Source organism: Salvelinus alpinus, chromosome 16 (assembly GCF_045679555.1).
Source record: "Salvelinus alpinus chromosome 16, SLU_Salpinus.1, whole genome shotgun sequence".
Taxonomy (NCBI): Eukaryota; Metazoa; Chordata; class Actinopteri; order Salmoniformes; family Salmonidae; genus Salvelinus; species Salvelinus alpinus.
Window position 1 is genome coordinate 37,706,166 of NC_092101.1, and position 18,693 is coordinate 37,724,858.

General features: G+C 44.0%; 1 protein-coding gene across 2 annotated transcripts in view; it reads left to right on the top strand.

Moving 5' to 3' along the window:
* The window catches only part of LOC139541446 (1-phosphatidylinositol 4,5-bisphosphate phosphodiesterase gamma-1-like), a 79,927-nt gene extending 62,600 nt beyond the window's left edge, over positions 1-17,327 (top strand). For both annotated transcript variants that reach the window (XM_071346107.1, XM_071346106.1), the window contains exons 22-34: positions 2,959-3,062; positions 3,261-3,360; positions 3,515-3,581; positions 7,452-7,618; positions 9,980-10,076; positions 10,229-10,353; positions 11,073-11,172; positions 11,428-11,573; positions 11,928-12,042; positions 12,354-12,515; positions 12,632-12,720; positions 13,331-13,518; positions 13,592-17,327. In XM_071346107.1, the coding sequence (XP_071202208.1) occupies positions 2,959-3,062; positions 3,261-3,360; positions 3,515-3,581; positions 7,452-7,618; positions 9,980-10,076; positions 10,229-10,353; positions 11,073-11,172; positions 11,428-11,573; positions 11,928-12,042; positions 12,354-12,515; positions 12,632-12,720; positions 13,331-13,518; positions 13,592-13,652 (1,521 nt within the window). In that variant the 3' untranslated portion in view covers positions 13,653-17,327. The remainder of the gene's footprint in view (positions 1-2,958; positions 3,063-3,260; positions 3,361-3,514; positions 3,582-7,451; positions 7,619-9,979; positions 10,077-10,228; positions 10,354-11,072; positions 11,173-11,427; positions 11,574-11,927; positions 12,043-12,353; positions 12,516-12,631; positions 12,721-13,330; positions 13,519-13,591) is intronic.
* The last annotated feature ends 1,366 nt before the right edge of the window (positions 17,328-18,693 follow it).

The following is an 18,693-nucleotide window of genomic DNA, read 5'->3' on the forward strand; positions in this document are numbered from 1 at the left end:
GGGTATTTTCTGTATACCAGGGAGCTAGTTTCTTATTTTTTTAATTTTTTTAATTTCACCTTTACTTAACCAGGTAGGCCAGTTGAGAACAAGTTCTCATTTACAACTGCGACCTGGCCAAGATAAAGCAAAGCAGTGCGACACAAACACAGAGTTACACATGGGATAAACAAATGTACAGTCAATAACACAATAGAAAAATCTATATACAGTGTGTGCAAATGTAGTAAGATTAGGGAGGTAATAAATAGGCCATAGTGGCGAAATAATTACAATTTAGCAATTAAACACTGGAGTGATAGATGTGCAGAAGATGAATGTGCAAGTAGAGATACTGGGGTGCAAAGGAGCTAAAAATAACAATATGACAAATGTTTTTTGTTTTTAGTGGTGCGACTGCATCTAGGGTATTACGCAAGGTTAAATTGAGTTCCTCAGTTAGGTGGTTAACTGATTTTTGTACTCTGACATCCTTGGGTAGGTGGAGGGAGTCTGGAAGGGCATCTAGGAATCTCTGGGTTGTCCGAGAATTTCTAGCACGACTTTTGATGGTCCTTGGTTGGGGTCGGAGCAGATTATTTGTTGCGATTGCAAACGTAATGAAAGGGTGTTCCGACTATCCAGGATTATGAGGGAAAACATTAAGATCCACAAAATGTATTCCACGGGACAAAACTAGGTCCAGAGTATGACTGTGGCAGTGAGTAGGTCCGGAGACATGTTGGACAAAACCCACTGAGTCGATGATGGCTCCAAAGCCTTTTGGAGAGGGTCTGTGGACTTTTCCATGTGAATATTAAAGTCACCAAAAAATATTATCTGCCATGACTACGAGGTCCGATAGGAATTCAGGGAACTCAGTGAGGAACGCAGAATACGGCCCAGGAGGCCTGTAAACAGTAGCTATAAAAAGTAATTGAGTAGGCTGCATAGATTTCATGACTAGAAGCTCAAAACACGAAAACGCAGCTGTTTTTTTTGTAAATTGAAATTTGCTATCATAAATGTTAGCAACATCTCCGCCTTTGCGGGATGCACGGGGGATATGGTCACTAGTGTAACAAGGGGGTGAGGCCTCATTTAACACAGTAAATTCATCAGGCTTAAGCCATGTTTCAGTCAGGCCAAACACATCAAGATTATGATCAGTGATTAGTTCATTGCCTATAACTGCCATTAAGTATCCCTATTTTGAGATGTGAGATATCACGATCTCTTTCAATAATGACAGGAATGGAGGAGGTCTTTTTTCCAGTGAGATTGCTAAGGTTAACACCGCCATGTTTAGTTTTGCCCAACCTAGATCGAGGCACAGACACGGTCTCAATGGGGATAGCTGAGCTGACTACACTGACTGTGCTAGTGGCAGACTCCACTAAGCTGGCAGGCCTGCACCCTATATCATTGTGGAGCTAGGGGAGTTAGAGCCCTGTCTATGTTCGTAGATAAGATTAGAGCACCCCTCCAGCTAGGATGGAGTCCGTCACTCCTCAGCAGGCCAGGCTTGGTCCTGTTTGTGGGTGAGTCCCAGAAAGAGGGCCAATTATCTACAAATTCTATCTTTTGGGAGGGGCAGAATACAGTTTTCAACCAGCGATTGAGTTGTGAGACTGCTGTAGAGCTCATCACTCCCCCTAACTGGGAAGGCGCCAGAGACAATTACTCAATGCCGACACATCTTTCTAGCTGATTTACACGCTGAGGCTATGTTGCGCTTGGTGACCTCTGATTGTTTCATCCTAACATCGTTGGCGCTGACGTGGATAACAATATCCCTATACTCGCCAGTTTTAGCCTCAGCCAGCACCATCTTCAGATTAGCCTTAACATCGGTAGCCCTGCCCCCTGGTGAACAGTGTGGATGATTCGTTTTAAGTCTAATACTGCGGGTAATGGAGTCGCCAATGACTAGGGTTTTCAATTTGTCAGAGCTAATGGTGGGAGGCTTCGGCGTCTCAGACCCCGTAACGGGAGGAGTAGAGACCAGAGAAGGCTCGGCCTCTGACTTCGACCCGTTGCTTAATGGGGAGAACCGGTTGAAAGTTTCTGTCGGCTGAATGAGCGACACCGGTTGAGCATTCCTACAGCATTTCCTTCCAGAAGCCATGAGAAAGTTGTCCGGCTGCGGGGACTGTGCGAGTGGATTTATACTACTATCTGTACTTACTGGTGGCACAGACGCTGTTTCATCCTTTCATACACTGAAATTACCCTTGCCTAACGATTGCGTCTGAAGCTGGGCTTGCAGCACAGCTATCCTCGCCGTAAGGCGATCGTTCTCCTGTATATTATGAGTACAGCGACTGCAATAAGAAGGTATAATGTTAATGTTATTACTTAGCTTCGGCTGGTGGAGGTCCTGACAAACCATGTCCGGGGTGAAAAAGTTGAGCGAGGCAAAATATAAAAATATATAACGGTAATTCAAAAGTAAAAACCGTAAAGTTGGCAGATAGCAAAGTAAGGTTAGCAACAAACCGCACAGCAGCACATAAACAAGTCTACAAGTTGTGACCAATAACTCCATTCAGAATATTAAGTTGCAGCCTAGCTGTTGGCTCTTGGTCGTTGTAGCCTATCCTTCTCCTTTAACTTTTAATTCCATCATTTTAATTCCACCTTCCATTGATTAGACATATCCTAACTTTTGCCACACAGAGGCTCTATCACTGTAACCTACTGCCGCTTTGATGACTTTTGATTGGCCATCAACAACAACAAGCTACACACGCCACTCTTGTGAAAAGCAAAAGTAGCAGCATAAATATGTCCGAGACCCTTGACAATCATATCAGATCCGACCCAGAACCGTGACATTATTTAGAATTCTGGATCAGGACCCACTCGGGTCCCGGATCGTGTCTCGGGTATTCGTGTACAGGTGGATCCATGAAGACCTCTAGTGTACGGTCAAGGCCCTGTATGATTTAGTGTTTGTGTTGTGGTCTTGTGTTGCAGTGTACGGTCAAGGCCCTGTATGACTACAGAGCCCAGAGGGACGACGAGCTGTGTTTCCCCAAACAGGCCCTCATCCTCAGCGTGGACAAGCAGGAAGGAGGCTGGTGAGTGGAACAGGGTTTCCATATCTCCATGGCACTTAATGATTACTCAATGTCATTGATTGGCTTAAGAGTGCACATTGGTCACCCCGGTTACGTTTCTGCATGGATGAAAACCAATGTGGGTTGATGAATGGAGTTGATAATATAATATTTCTCTGAGTTGTCTTTAAATCGTGGATTCCTTCCACCGGCCCCTAGGTGGCGAGGTGATTACGGAGGGAAGAAGCAGCTGTGGTTTCCTGCCAACTACGTAGACGAAGTCCCCAACTCACCCGCCCGCGAGACAGGAGACGAGGCAGTACGTTATAGTATAGGCAAACATAGGCCATACATAGACTTGTTCATGCATTCATGATACACACACCTTCTACAGCAGTTAGAGGGGAATGAAGCTAACTTCATGTCCTGACTTCCTGCTTCCTGTGTCTTTGACTTCCTGTTTCTTGGTCCAGTCTACAGAGAGCAGTCCACTAGGAACATTTCTCAAGGGCTTCATTGATGTGCCCACCTGCCACGTAGGTGAGTCTGTGTGTAACTGATGTACCAACCTGCCACGTAGGTCAGTCTGTGTGTAACTGATGTGCCAACCTGCCACGTAGGTCAGTCTGTGTGTAACTGATGTGCCAACCTGCCACGTAGGTCAGTCTGTGTGTAACTGATGTGCCAACCTGCCACGTAGGTGAGTCTGTGTGTAACTGATGTACCAACCTGCCACGTAGGTCAGTCTGTGTGTAACTGATGTGCCAACCTGCCACGTAGGTCAGTCTGTGTGTAACTGATGTGCCAACCTGCCACGTAGGTCAGTCTGTGTGTAACTGATGTGCCAACCTGCCACGTAGGTCAGTCTGTGTGTAACTGATGTGCCAACCTGCCACGTAGGTCAGTCTGTGTGTAACTGATGTGCCAACCTGCCACGTAGGTCAGTCTGTGTGTAACTGATGTGCCAACCTGCCACGTAGGTCAGTCTGTGTGTAACTGATGTGCCAACCTGCCACGTAGGTCAGTCTGTATGTAACTGATGAGCCAACTCGCCACGTAGGTCAGTCTGTATGTAACTGATGTGCCAACCTGCCACGTAGGTCAGTCTGTATGTAACTGATGTGCCAACCTGCCACGTAGGTCAGTCTGTGTGTAACTGATGTGCCAACCTGCCACGTAGGTCAGTCTGTATGTAACTGATGAGCCAACTCGCCACGTAGGTCAGTCTGTGTGTAACTGATGAGCCAACTCGCAACGTAGGTCAGTCTGTATGTAACTGATGTGCCAACCTGCCACGTAGGTGAGTCTGTGTGTAACTGATGTGCCAACCTGCCACTTAGGTCAGTCTGTGTGTAACTGATGTGCCAACCTGCCATGTAGGTCAGTCTGTGTGTAACTGATGTGCCAACCTGCCACGTAGGTCAGTCTGTGTGTAACTGATGTGCCAACTCGCCACGTAGGTCAGTCTGTGTGTAACTGATGTGCCTTCTCGCCACGTAGGTGAGTCTGTGTGTAACTGATGTGCCAACTCGCCACGTAGGTCAGTCTGTGTGTAACTGATGTGCCAACCTGCCACGTAGGTCAGTCTGTGTGTAACTGATGTGCCAACCTGCCACGTAGGTCAGTCTGTGTGTAACTGATGTGCCAACTCGCCACGTAGGTCAGTCTGTGTGTAACTGATGTGCCAACCTGCCACGTAGGTCAGTCTGTATGTAACTGATGTGCCAACCTGCCACGTAGGTCAGTCTGTGTGTAACTGATGTGCCAACTCGCCACGTAGGTCAGTCTGTGTGTAACTGATGTGCCAACCTGCCACGTAGGTCAGTCTGTGTGTAACTGATGTGCCAACCTGCCACGTAGGTCAGTCTGTGTGTAACTGATGTGCCAACCTGCCACGTAGTTCAGTCTGTGTGTAACTGATGTGCCAACCTGCCACGTAGGTCAGTCTGTGTGTAACTGATGTGCCAACCTGCCACGTAGGTCAGTCTGTGTGTAACTGATGTGCCAACCTGCCACGTAGGTCAGTCTGTGTGTAACTGATGTGCCAACCTGCCACGTAGGTCAGTCTGTGTGTAACTGATGTGCCAACCTGCCACGTAGGTGCGGCCCAGTGAGTGGTAGCGGTCTGTATGTTTAACCCCCTATTGGGTAGTTTTACAGAGATAAGCAGTGGTGGAAAAAGTACTAAATTGTCATACTTGAGTAAAAGTAAAGATACCTTAATAGAAAATGACTGAAGTAAAAGTGAAAGTCGCCAAGTAATATATTACTTGAGTAAAAGTCTAAAAGTATTTGGTTTTAAATATACGTAAGTTTCAAAAGTAAATGCAATTGCTAAAATGTACTTAATTATCAAAAGTAAAAGTTTAAACCATTTCAAATGACTTATATTAAGAAAACCAGACGGCACAATTTAAGTTTTTTTTAAATTGACAGATAGCCAGGGGCACACTCCAACACTCAGTAGCCAGGGGCACACTCCAACACTCAGACATAATTTACAGACGAAGCATTTGTGTTTAGTGAGTCCGCCAGATCAGAGGCAGTAGGGATGTAGGGATGACCAGGGATGTTCTCTTGATTTTCCTGTCAAAATGTAACAAAAACGTTTGGGTGTTAGGGAAAATGTATGGAGTACAAAGTACATTATTTTCTTTAGGAATGTAGTGAAATTAAAGTAAAAGTTTAGACACACCTACTCATTCAAGGGTTTTTCTTTACTTTTTACTATTTTCTACATTGTAGAATAATAGTGAAGACATCAAAACTATGAAATAATACACATGGAGTCATGTAGTAACAAAAAAGTGTTAAACAAATCAAAATATATTTTAGATTTTAGATTCTTCAAAGTAGCCACCTTTTGCCTTGATGACAGCTTTGCACACTCTTGGCATTCTCTCAAGCAACTTCATGAGGAATGCTTTTCCAACAGTCTTGAAGGAGTTCCCACATATGCTGAGCACTTATAGGCTGCTTTTCCTTTACTCTGCGGTCCAACTCATCCCAAACCATCTCAATTGGGTTGTGGTCGGGTGATTGTGGAGGCCAGGTCATCTGATGTAGCATTCCATCACTCTCCTTATTGGTCAAATAGCCCTTACACAGCCTGAAAGTGTGTTTTGGGTCGTTTTGGGTCCTGTGGAAAAACAAACGATAGTCCCACTGAGCGCAAACCAGATGGGATGGCATATCGCTGCAGAATACTGTGGTAGCCATGCTGGTTAAGTGTGCCTTGAATTCTAAATAAATCACAGACAGTGTCACCAGCAAAGCACTCCCACAACATCATACCTCCTCCTCCATGCTTCACGGTGGGAACCACACATGCGGAGATCATCCGTTCACCTACTCTGCTTCTCACAAAGACACGGCGGATGGAGCCAAAAATTTCACATTTGGACTCATCAGACCAAAGGACAGATTTCCACCAGTCTAATGTCCATTTCTCGTGTTTCTTGTCCCAAGCAAGTCTCTTCTTATTGGTGTCTTTTAGTAGTGGTTTCTTTGCAGCAATTTGACCATGAAGGCCTGATTCACACAGTCTCTTCTAAACAGTTGATGTTGAGATGTGTCTGTTATTTGAAAATTGTGAAACATATATTTGGGCTGCAATCTGAGGTGCTGTTAACTCTAATGAACTTATCCTCTGCAGCAGAGGTAACTCTGGGTCTTCCTTTCCTGTGGTGGTCCTCATGAGAGGCAGTTTCTTCATGGCACTTGATGGGTTTTGCGACTGCACTTGAAGAAACTTTAAAAGTTCTTGGCATTTTCCAAATTGACTGACCTTCATGTCTTAAAATCATGATGGACTGTCATTTCTCTTTGCTTATTTCAGCTGTTCTTGCCATAATATGGACTTGATCTTTTACCAAATAGGGCTGTCTTCTGTATACCACCCCTACCTTGTCACAATACAACTGATTGGCTCAAATGCATTAAGAGGGAAAGAAATTCCACAAATTAACTTTTAACAGCTGTTAATTGAAATGCATTCCAGGTGACTACCTCATTAAGCTGGTTGAGAGAATGCCAAGAGTGTGCAAAGCTGTCATCAAGGCAAAGGGTGGCTACTTTGAAGAATCTCAAATATAAAATACATTTTGATTTGTTTGACACTTGTTTGGTTTCTACATGATTTTGTGTGTTATTTCATAGTTTTGATGTCTTCACTATTATTCTACAATGCTGAAAAAAATATATATTTTAAACGCTTGAATGAGTAGGTGTGTCCAAACTTTTGACTGGTACTGTAAATAGTAAAGTACATATACCCCAAAAACTATTTAAGTAGTACTTTAAAGTATTTTTACTTGAGTACTTTACACCACTGGAAATAAGAGTGTGTGTATGTGTAACTCCCTCTCTCTCTCTTTCTCCATCTCTTCCTCTCTCCATATCTCTCTGTAGTGGTTCAGAAGGATGGGAAGAGTTCCAGGCCATATGTGTTCACCGTCCACTCCCAGCAGATGTCAATTCACCCTGGCCAGCCACTGGACATTGCTGCAGACACCCTGGAGGACCTGACTGGTTGGGTGGGGAAGATCAGAGAGGCCACACAGAACGCAGATGCACGGGTTAATACTGTATTGCACACACATGTACAAATGAAAGCACACCCATACACGTACGCAGGAGAACACACACACTCACACACATATATATATATAGTTGAAGTCGGAAGTTTACATACACTTAGGTTGGAGTCGTTAAAACTCGTTTTTCAACCACTCCACAAATTTCTTGTTAACAAACTATGGTTTTGGCAAGTCAGTTAGAAAATGTACTTTGTGCATGACACAAGTCATTTTTCCAACCATTGTTTACAGACAGATTATTTCACTTATAACTCATTGTAACACAATTCCAGGGGGTCAGAAGTTTACATACACTAAGTTGACTGTGCCTTTAAACAGCTTGGATAATTCCAGGAAATTATGTCTTGGCTTTAGAAGCTTCTGATAGGCTAATTGACATCATTTGAGTCAATTGGAGGTGTACCTGTGAATGTATTTCAAGGCCTAAAATCAAAAGAAATCAGCCAAGACCTCAGAAACAAATTGTAGATCTCCACAAGTCTGGTTCATCCTTGGGAGCAATTTCCAAACGCCTGAAGGTACCACGTTCATCTGTACAAACAATAGTACGCAAGTATAAACACCATGGGAACACGCAGCCGCCATACCGCTCAGGAAGGAGGTTCTGTCTCCTAGAGATGAATGTACTTTGGTGCAAAAAGTGCAAATCAATCCCAGAACAACAGCAAAGGACCTTGTGAAGATGCTGGAGGAAAAAGTATCTATATCCACAGTAAAACGAGTCCTATATCGACGTAATCTGAAAGGCTGCTCAGCAAGGAAGAAGCCACTGCTCCAAAACCGCCATAAAAAAGCTAGACTATGGTTTGGAACTGCACATGGGGACAAAGATCGTACTTTTTGGAGAAATGTCCTCTGGTCTGATGAAACAAAAATAGAACTGTTTGACCATAATGACCATCGTTATGTTTGGAGGGAAAAGGGGAAGCTTGCAAGCTGAAGAACACCATCCCAACCGTGAAGCACGGGAGTGGCAGCATCATGTTGTGGGGGTGTTTTGCTGCAGGAGGGACTGAAGCACTTCACAAAATAGATGGAATCATGAGGGGGGAACATTATGTGGATATATTGAAGCAACATCTCAAGACATCAGTCAGGAAGTTAAAGCTTGGTTGCAAATGGGTCTTCCAAATGGACAATGACCCCAAGCATACTTCCAAAGTTGTGGCAAAATGGCTTAAGGACAGAACTGAAAAGACGTGTGCGAACAAGGAGGCCTACAAACCTGACTCAGTTACACCAGCTCTGTCAGGAGGAATGGGTCAAAATTCACCCAACTTATTGTGGGAAGCTTGTGGAAGGCTACCCGAACTGTTTGACCAAAGTTAAACAATTTAAAGGCAATGCTACCAAATACTAATTGAGTGGATGTAAACTTCTGACCCACTGGGAATGTGATGAAAGAAATAAAAGCTGAAATAAATAATTCTCTCTACTATTATTCTGACATTTCACATTCTTAAAATATAGTGGTTATCCTAACTGACCTAAGACAGGGAGTTTTTTACTAGGATTAAATGTCAGGAGTTGTGAAACTGAGTTTAAATGTATTTGCCTGAGGTGTATGTAAACTTCCGACTTCAACTGTATATACACTGTATATACCCGTGTTTCCTTTGGAAAAATATGTAGCTGGGAAAAGTTGGTAGGCTGAAGCCTGGGGTTGCCTATCTGCTTTGACCCTATTGGCCTAATCATTAGCTAGATCCCAAATGTGATCTTTTAACTAGCTAGCATCCTATTGATGAATTTTATGGCCCAAACCACTTAATGTCAAAATTATTTTGAGGTAGGGTGACGTTTTACCCCAAGTTACCAGTGTTACATTTATCCCCACTAGCCCCCTATGCACTCATGGTAAATTGCAGAGAGGTAATGTGCTTAACCATGAAGCTGCTAAAAATGGTGCAATCTTTTTAACAAAGGCCATTAAAACTGCATAGTGGCAATGATTTTTCTGTGGTGGATCGCCACAGTTAAATGAGCGCAGCGGAAACACTTATATACTGTACACATACAGGCATGGGCACACAAACATACACACCACATGGACGCACACACTTACACATACACAAACAGATTAGTAATGCATCACACACACACACACACACACACATATACAGGTTCGAACCCCACCACACATCATCTGTACCTTATCCTGAGAATCAGTAGCTACTCTATATCTCATTAATTGCAGCTCAGAGAAGAACTGTAGTACTCTTACTGTAGTTTATATGAAATGTACGGTCAGATATCAGTGCAGGTACCCTAAAAATAGGAAAGAAGCTCTGATGTGTTGGTGTTGATGCTGGCGGTGTGGTCTGGTCTCCATGGTAACAGATGCAGGAAGAGAAGCAGATGGAGAGGAGGAAGAAAATCGCACTGGAGCTCTCTGAGCTGGTGGTCTACTGTAGACCTGTCCCCTTCAACGAAGAGAGTAAGAACTGACACACTTCTCTACCTATCCTCTTTCTACCTCTCTACCTATACCTCTCTAAATGGACCATTTGTGTGTGTTTGTGTGTGTATGTATGTATGTGTGCGTGTGTGTGTGTGTGCGTGTGTGACCCTGTTTTGTCTCCCTTCCAGAGATCGGGACAGAGCGGGCATGTTTCCGGGATATGTCATCATTCCCAGAGACCAAGGCAGAGAAGTTTGCCACGCGGGCAAGAGGGAAGCGGTTCCTGCAGTATAACCGTCGGCAGCTCTCCCGGGTAATATAATATTCTAATCATTTAATAATATATATTATAATATACAGGTAACAGCCAAAATAATGGAAACACTTGAGTAAATGAGGGATACAAAGTACTGTATATTGAAAGCAGGTGCTTTCACCCAGATGTGATCCCTGAGTTATTTAAGCAATTAACATCCCATCATGCTTAGGGTCATATATAAAATGCTGGGCTGGCCATGATTTTGGCTACCATGTCTTTGCCCCAATAGGATGACAATGCCCCCGTCCACAGGGCATGAGTCATCACTGAATGGTTTGATGAGCATGAAAACAATGTAAACCATTTGCCATGGCTATCTCAGTCGCCAGATCTCAACCCAATTGAACACTTATGGGAGATTCTGGAGCAGAGCCTGAAACAGCGTTTTCTACCACCATCAACAAAACACTAATTTAACACAATTTAATTTCTCCTGGAAGAATGGGTTCACATCCCTCCAATAGAGTTCCAGACACTTGTAGAATCTATGCCAAGGTGCATTGAAGCTGTTCTGGCTCGTGGTGGCCCAACGCCCTATTAAGACACTTTATGTTGGTGTTTCCTTTATTTTGGCAGTTACCTGTATATAAGCCATTTAGCAGACGGTTTTATCCAAAGCGACAAAGTCATGTGTGCATACATTTTTATATAGCTAGCCCCAGCGGGAATCGAACCCACAACCAACATATTAAGTAATGTATGTTCTGCTCCAGGTCTACCCCAGAGGACAGAGACTAGACTCCTCTAACTACGACCCTTTACCCATGTGGCTCTGTGGATCCCAGCTGGTTGCACTCAACTTCCAGACACCTGGTGAGGGAGATTGTGTGTCTGACTCTCGCTCTTTTCCAAGTCCATGCAGGAGCTGTGTTTGTGGTGTGCTTAAGTATTTATTATTTGTATGTGATTGTGTATTATATGTACATTATGCTGTGTGTGTGTGTGTGTGTGTGTGTGTGTGTGTGTGTGTGTGTGTGTGTGTGTGTGTGTGTGTGTGTGTGTGTGTGTGTGTGTGTGTGTGTGTGTGTGTGTGTGTGTGTGTGTGTGTGTGTGTGTGTGTGTGTGTAGACAAGCCCATGCAGTTGAACCAGGCTTTATTCATGCTGGGTGGGGGGAGTGGCTTCGTGCCCCAGCCTGACATCATGAGGGATGACACCTTTGACCCCTTTGACAAGGACACCCTCCGCCTGGAGCCAATCACCATCCAGCTACAGGTAGGTTGGAGCCAATCACCATCCAGCTACAGGTAGGTTAGAGCCAATCACCATCCGACTACAGGTCAGACAACCAATCAGGAGACATTCCATCAGGAGACACACACTTTTAATTTACCTGTTTTATTTATTTACGCTCTTGTGTGCACTACTAGAACTAACAAACAAACACACACACACACACACACACACACACACACACACACACACACACACACACACACACACACACACACACACACACACACACACACACACACACACACACACACACACACACACACACACACACACACACACACACACACACACTCTCTCTCTCTCACTCCCTTTCTGTTTGTCTGCCTGTGTCAGGTACTGGGAGCTCGTCACCTCCCTAAGAATGGCCGCAGTATAGTGTGTCCCTTTGTAGAGGTTGAGGTGTGTGGGGCCGACTACGACTGCAGCAAGAGCAAGACCGACGTCGTGGGTATGAGACAGCACACACCAATCACACAGCACCCTGCTGTGACTGCATGAAACCTGACTGTGGCCGTATATAGTGCACTACTTTCCACCAAGGCCCTGGGTTAGAACGTCATTTGGGACATAGCCTCTGTCTCTGGTTGTAATGGGCTGACCAGGTGGCATTGGGTTTCTTCCAAATGTTTAAATTAAATTGTACAGTAGGGCTCCTGCTTACTGAACGTCAAAAGAAAACATTTATCTTCCTCCCTCCCACCCTCTATTTGAATTTGCTCCCTCCCCCCCACCCCTCCCCCCACCCCTCCCCCCCTCCAGCTGACAATGGGTTGAACCCAGTGTGGGTTCAGAGGCAGTTTGTGTTTGACGTCCATAATCCGTCCTTCTCCTTCCTGCGTTTCTTGGTCTATGAGGAGGACATGTTCTCTGACCCCAACTTCCTGGCTCAGGCCATCTACCCTGTCCGCTCACTAAGAACAGGTTGGTGTGTGTGCATGTGTGTGTTTTCGGAAGTGTGTGTAGATACATCATAGTAGATAATATTATATCATAATACTATAGTATATTAACTGTCTGTGTGTGTGGTGACTTGTCAGGCTACAGGAGTGTTCCACTAAAGAACAGTTACACTGAAGAGTTGGAGCTGGCTTCTCTGCTGGTTCACATTGAGATTGTCAACGCCAAGGTAATCCCCTAACAAACTCAAATTGATTTTGTTTATTTTTTATTGTTTTTAAATGTAACCTTTATTTAACTAGGCAAGTCAGTTAAGAACAAATTCTTATTTATAATGACGGCCTACTACGACCAAACCCGGACGATGCTGGGCCAATTGTGCACCGCCCTATGGGTCTCCCAATCACAGCCGGTTGTGATACAGCCTGGATTCGAACCAGGGTGTCTGTAGTGACACCTCTAGCGCTGAGATGCAGTGCCTTAGACTGCTGCGGCACTCTGGAGTCCAATCCATATATTATTATACTGCCTGGATCCCAAATGGAACCCTACTTCCTATGTAGTGCACTACTTTTGACCAGGTCCCATGGAGCTATGGTCAAAAGTAGTGTATTATAAAGGGCAGGTTTATTCAAATCTTACCCTACGAGGTCCAGAGCCTGCTGGTTTTCCCAGGTCTAAACAATGCAAAAAGGAGAGTAACTGACTTCGAGGTCCAGAGTTGAGTTTGAGGGACATAGGGTATAGGGAGCCATTTGGAACAACATCAGTGGCTTAGTGTTCTAACGGTTCTAACAGCATCACGCCACCACTCTGTGTTCTGATTGGATGATTAACAGGAGGAAGATGATCAGAACCTGTACTCGTCCATCCAAAGGCTGAGAGACCGCACCAGTGAGCTGTCCAGTCAGGTGTCAGTTCTGGAGAGGGCGGGGTCAGGAGGTGACCACAGCTATCAGCAGAGTCTGGAGGAGCTGAGAGCAGCACAAGATCAGCTCAGTGAACTAGTGGAGACACGCAACCACAGGTAATAACACATACACACACATTCACACAGAACCTCTCTCTGTAACTGCTCCATCTCTGCCTCCCATCTCCAGGCTGATTGAGAAGAAGAGGAGGGAGAAGCTGAGGCAGCAGGTGGGGGCCAAGCGGAACTAAAATGCCCATCTGACCACCAACCAACCAGTCCCTCTCTACTGCTGCACACTGATGATCTTACACCCATGGAAAGACTATTCAATCTACTAATAACTGGATTACCCCTGCTATAAGTGTGCATAGACTACACAGAGATGCACAGTGTGTTGGATAAAAAAAACAAAAAAAAACACTAATCTCATGGAACAAAAACCTTCAGAAATGGAACCTAGAATGAGAAAAGGGTTATAAAATAATTCAGTGGTCTGAACAGCGAGGTCAGATAAACTGAACTGACCTGAGAGTAGCGGTGTTCTAATCTATAAGGAGAATACACAGGATATGTGTCCCAAATGGCACCCAATTCCCTATATAGTGCACTACCTTTGACCAGGGCCAATAGGGGTATGGTGCACTACTGTAGATAGGGAATAGGGTGCCTTTTGGGATACACCCATAGCCTCTAAGAGAGTTAGGTAGTGTGTCAGAGAGTCAACCATTAGTATAGGCGTAATCCAGACTCAAAATCTCTCCGTGCTAGAACTCACAACTGAAAACTGGAATAATCTTATTTTATTGACCACAGAGGACCTATGAGAGCGAGAATCTACTATCTTGGCCGTGGCACAAAAATGGCTAAAGAGAGAAAATGGGAACCACTACTCATGGACTGGCTTTTAAAGGGCTTTTAAATGGGAGTAGGACCAAGTCTATTCCTCAAAGACTAAAGTCTACTTCTCCTATCCTGGGGCAGCAGACTAACTAACAGCAGGGACTGGAGTCTAATGCCCTCTAGTGGTAGGGATGTGGTATTGTTTCCAAAATTGACCCCTCTTCTTTTACCTGGGAGAGCACAAACAGGACTTTTATTACTGTGTTCATTAGAGACTTACTAACACTGCATGTCATATTGTCATGTATTACTTAAAGGGCTTTTCAGTATACTATAATATACTATAATATAATACACTACCTTTTAAGGAGCAAGAGGAGAAGCAGAGCAGTAGAGAGAGAGAGAGAGAGAGAGGGGAGGGAGGGAGGGAGGGAGAGAGGGGAGAAAGAGAGAAAGTACCAGAAATATAAGTAATCTCTCACCCCAGGACTCTGTCTTGGACCTATAGGTTTTCTTCAGGTCTGTGTTTACCTGGCTATGCTGATCGGATCAGAGAAACATGGTGTGGGTCTCAAATGTCACCCTGTTCTCTATAGCCCCTAATCAAAAGTAGTGCACTGGGGAATAGGGTGACATTTGGGATGCAGACAAGGGCTATCTATAACTTTTACCTTACTGCAACTTGTCACATTTACAGATCCTACCCACCAAGTTGTTGTTAAAGGAAAAATCCACTCAAAAACTACACTGAACAAAAACATAAATGCAACATGCAACAATTTCAAAGATTTTACTGAGTGACAGTTCATATAAGGAAATCAGGCAATTGAAATAAATAAATGAGGTCCTAATCAATGGATTTCACATGACTGGGCAGGGGTGCAGCCATGGGTGAGCCTGGGAGAGCATAGGCCCACCTACTGGGGAGCCAGCTCCACCCACTGGGGAGCCAGGCCCAGCCAATCAGAATGAATTTTTCCCCACAAAAGGGCTTTATTACAGACAGAAATACTCATCAGCAGAAAATAAGCTTTTTGTGCGTGTAGAACATTTCTGGAATATTTTATTTCAGCTTATGAAACATGGGACCAACACTTTACATGTTGTGTTGACATTTTTGTTAAGTGTATATATTGGTATTTTTTCATTAGTCTACTGTTAATACAGTTCAAAATGTTTTGCATGTTATCAGTCAAGTTTTCAACATATTGGAATTTCAAGAAGCAAAGTGTCAGTTACCACATCATATGATGCTTCTTGGAAAAGGACCCATAAGTAAGTATTTCACTGTTAGTCTACACCTGTTGTTTACCAAGCATTTTAAAAATTAAATGTGATTTGATACAGTCCCAAAAGGTTTTGTCACCAGTCAAGTTTTCAAGATATAGGATTTTCAACAATGCAATTAAAGATAAATAATAACAAAAATATATATTTAAAAAAATAGTACGAGGTAATTGAGGTAGCTACATATTCAGTAGGTAGGGATAAAGTGACTAGGCAACAGGATAGATCATAGACAGTAGCAGGCTGCCAGCAGCGTGTGTGTTGTCAGTGTGCATGTGTACGGTTATGTGTATATGTGTGTGTTGGGGTGTCAGTGTAAGTATGTGTGAGTCAGTGGAGGCTGCTGAAGGGAGGACAGCTCATAATAATGGATGGAACTGCACAAATGGAGTGGCATCAAACCATGTGTTTGATAACATTCCACTAATTCCGCTCCAGCCATTACCATGAGCCCGTCCTCCCCAGTTAAGGTGTCACCAACCTCCTGTGGTGTGAGTGTCCAGTGTGTGTGCATGGAGTCAGTGCAGGAGAGTTTGTTGAAAAATATATGTGTGTGTTGGGGTGTAAGTATGTGTGATTGTCAGTGCAAGAGAGTTGCAAAAAAGGGTCAAATAAGGTAGTCCGGGTATTCATTTGATTAGCTGTTTAGCAGTCTTGTTTAGCAACCTTATGGCTTCGGGGTAGAAGCAGTTCAGGGTCCTGTTCTTTCCAGACTTGGTGCATGGGTATCGCTTGCCATGCGGTATCAGAGAGAACTGTCTATGCCTTGGGTGGCTGGAGTCTTTGACAATTATTTGGGCCTTCCTCTGACCCTACCTGGTATAGAGGTCCTGGATGGCTGGGAGCTCAGCTCCAGAGATGTACTGGGCTGTACTCTTCGCCCTCTGTAGCGCCTTGCGGTCGGGAGCCTTGCAGTTGCCGTACCAAGTGGTGATGCAGCCAGTCAATATGTTCTCAATGGTACAGCTGTAGAACTTTTTAAGGATTTGAGGGCCCGTGCCAAATATTTTAAGCTTCCTGAGGGGGAAAAGGCACTGTCGTGCCCTCTTCACAACTGTGTTGGTGTGTGTGGACCATGTTAAATCCTTAATTCCTTAATATCAAAAGTGGACTAAAGATAGTTTTTGAGTGGATTTTTCTGGGGTCAGGTCAGGTTTTGTTGGCATTTCTAATCAAAGGGGGCTGATTAATCTGACGTCTAATCTGTTGTTTGGGGGGCAACTTCAACCCACGCAACGCTTCAACCTCTACATCCCAATTGGCACCTTATTACCTTCAAAGTGCACTGTCTTTCAAAACTAGAGCACTATAGGGAATAGGGTGTCATTTGGGTGGCATACCCTGTCTTTCTCTATTCTTCCCTCTTTGACCCTCCTGTCCATCTCCATCACTTTCTTTATCTACTAATTCTTCATTGTATGTACCTGTTTTATTTATCACACATGTATACTGTCAGAACCTGTTTAAAAAAAGAAAGAACATATAGATATATATGATAATGGACTTCAGAGCAGGCTGAAGATACTGTAGCTTACTTTATATCTGTAAAATAATAGCTGAAATAAATGTCCCCATTTCCTTCTCTCCCCCCCTACTTTACGTTGTAGTTTGAACAGGTGAAACAGCATCCACTGGTGGCTGTTCAGGCTAACTACAATGCAGCTTCTTGGGGCGTCTATGTCAAACTCGTCAATAACTCTCTGTATCTATATACTGACTGTCCAGTATTATTACTCTGTTATTAAAACCATAAAGTTTCCATTTAAAATAAAGCAGTTTCAGGTAGATACTCATAATTTGCTGTATTTCTTCTTCGTCCATGCTTGATGATGATGATGATGATGATTATTATTATTATAGCAATCTAGGCTCACCCCAAAATACAAGGCCCAGGCATCCGTACAGTGTAAACTACGTATTTTGATGTTGTAAAAAATAACATTGTTTGATAAAGACTGTATTTTTTTCATATTTAAGAATCCCCATTAGCTGCTGCCAAGGTAGCAGCTACTCTCCCTGGGTACAGCAACATTAAGGCAGTTATATACAATTTAAAATATTGCATTTCATAACACTTTACCCAATACATTTAGTGTGTTCCCTCAGGCCACTACTCCACTATCACATGTTTACAATACAACACCCATGTCTACTTGTGTTTAGAGTGCATATCTTATCGTGTGTGTGTGTGTGTGTGTGTGTGTGTGTGTGTGTGTGTGTGTGTGTGTGTGTGTGTGTGTGTGTGTGTGTGTGTGTGTGTGTGTCTCTTCACACTATGTACTATGCGCCTCCCACAGTCTGTTCTTGACTTGGGGATTGTAAAGAGGGCGCTGTCTTAGGCGTCTCACATAGCGCTGTCTTATGCGTCTCACAGTACGGACATTGCAATTTATTGCCCTGGCCACATCTGCAGTCCTCATGCCTCCTTGCAGCATGCCTAAGGCACGTTCATACAGATGAGCAGGGACCCTGGGCATCTTTCTTTTGGTGTTTTTCAGAGTCAGTAGAAAGGCCTCTTTTAGTGTCCTAAGTTTTCATAACTGTGACCTTAATTGCCTACCGTCTGTAAGCTGTTAGTGTCTTAACGACCATTCCACAGGAGCATGTTCATTAATTATTTATGGTGCATATAACAAGCATGGGAAACAGTGTTTAAACCCTTTACAATGAAGATCTGTGAAGTTATTTGGATTTTTACGAATTATCTTTGAAAGACAGGGTCCTTTGCTGAGTTTATAAAGCACGCAGCATAACAGCTGCACCAACGCATAGGTACTCACACCACCAACGAACATGGGAACAATAACCAACAAAGACAGAGGGAACAGAGGGCACATATATAACATTCTAATCAGGGGAAATGGGAACCAGGTGTGTGTAATCAGACAAGACAGTCCAGGTTGATGATAATGAATCCGTTCAGTGAAGCCTAGAAAGCCGATGACGTAGACCTCCAGAACTGGTGAACAGAATGAGCAGCAGTACCGGGGGGATCCGTGACAGTTAGTGCCTTCATGCCTTCAGAGCCTTCTTGACCGCCAAGAGTTCCTGGTCCCCTATCTCGTAGTTCTTCTGGGCGGGGCTCAGCTGCTTAGAGAAGAAAGCGCAGGGCCGCAGCTTTGAAGGGGTTCCGGTACGCTGGGACAGCACTGCCCCGAATCC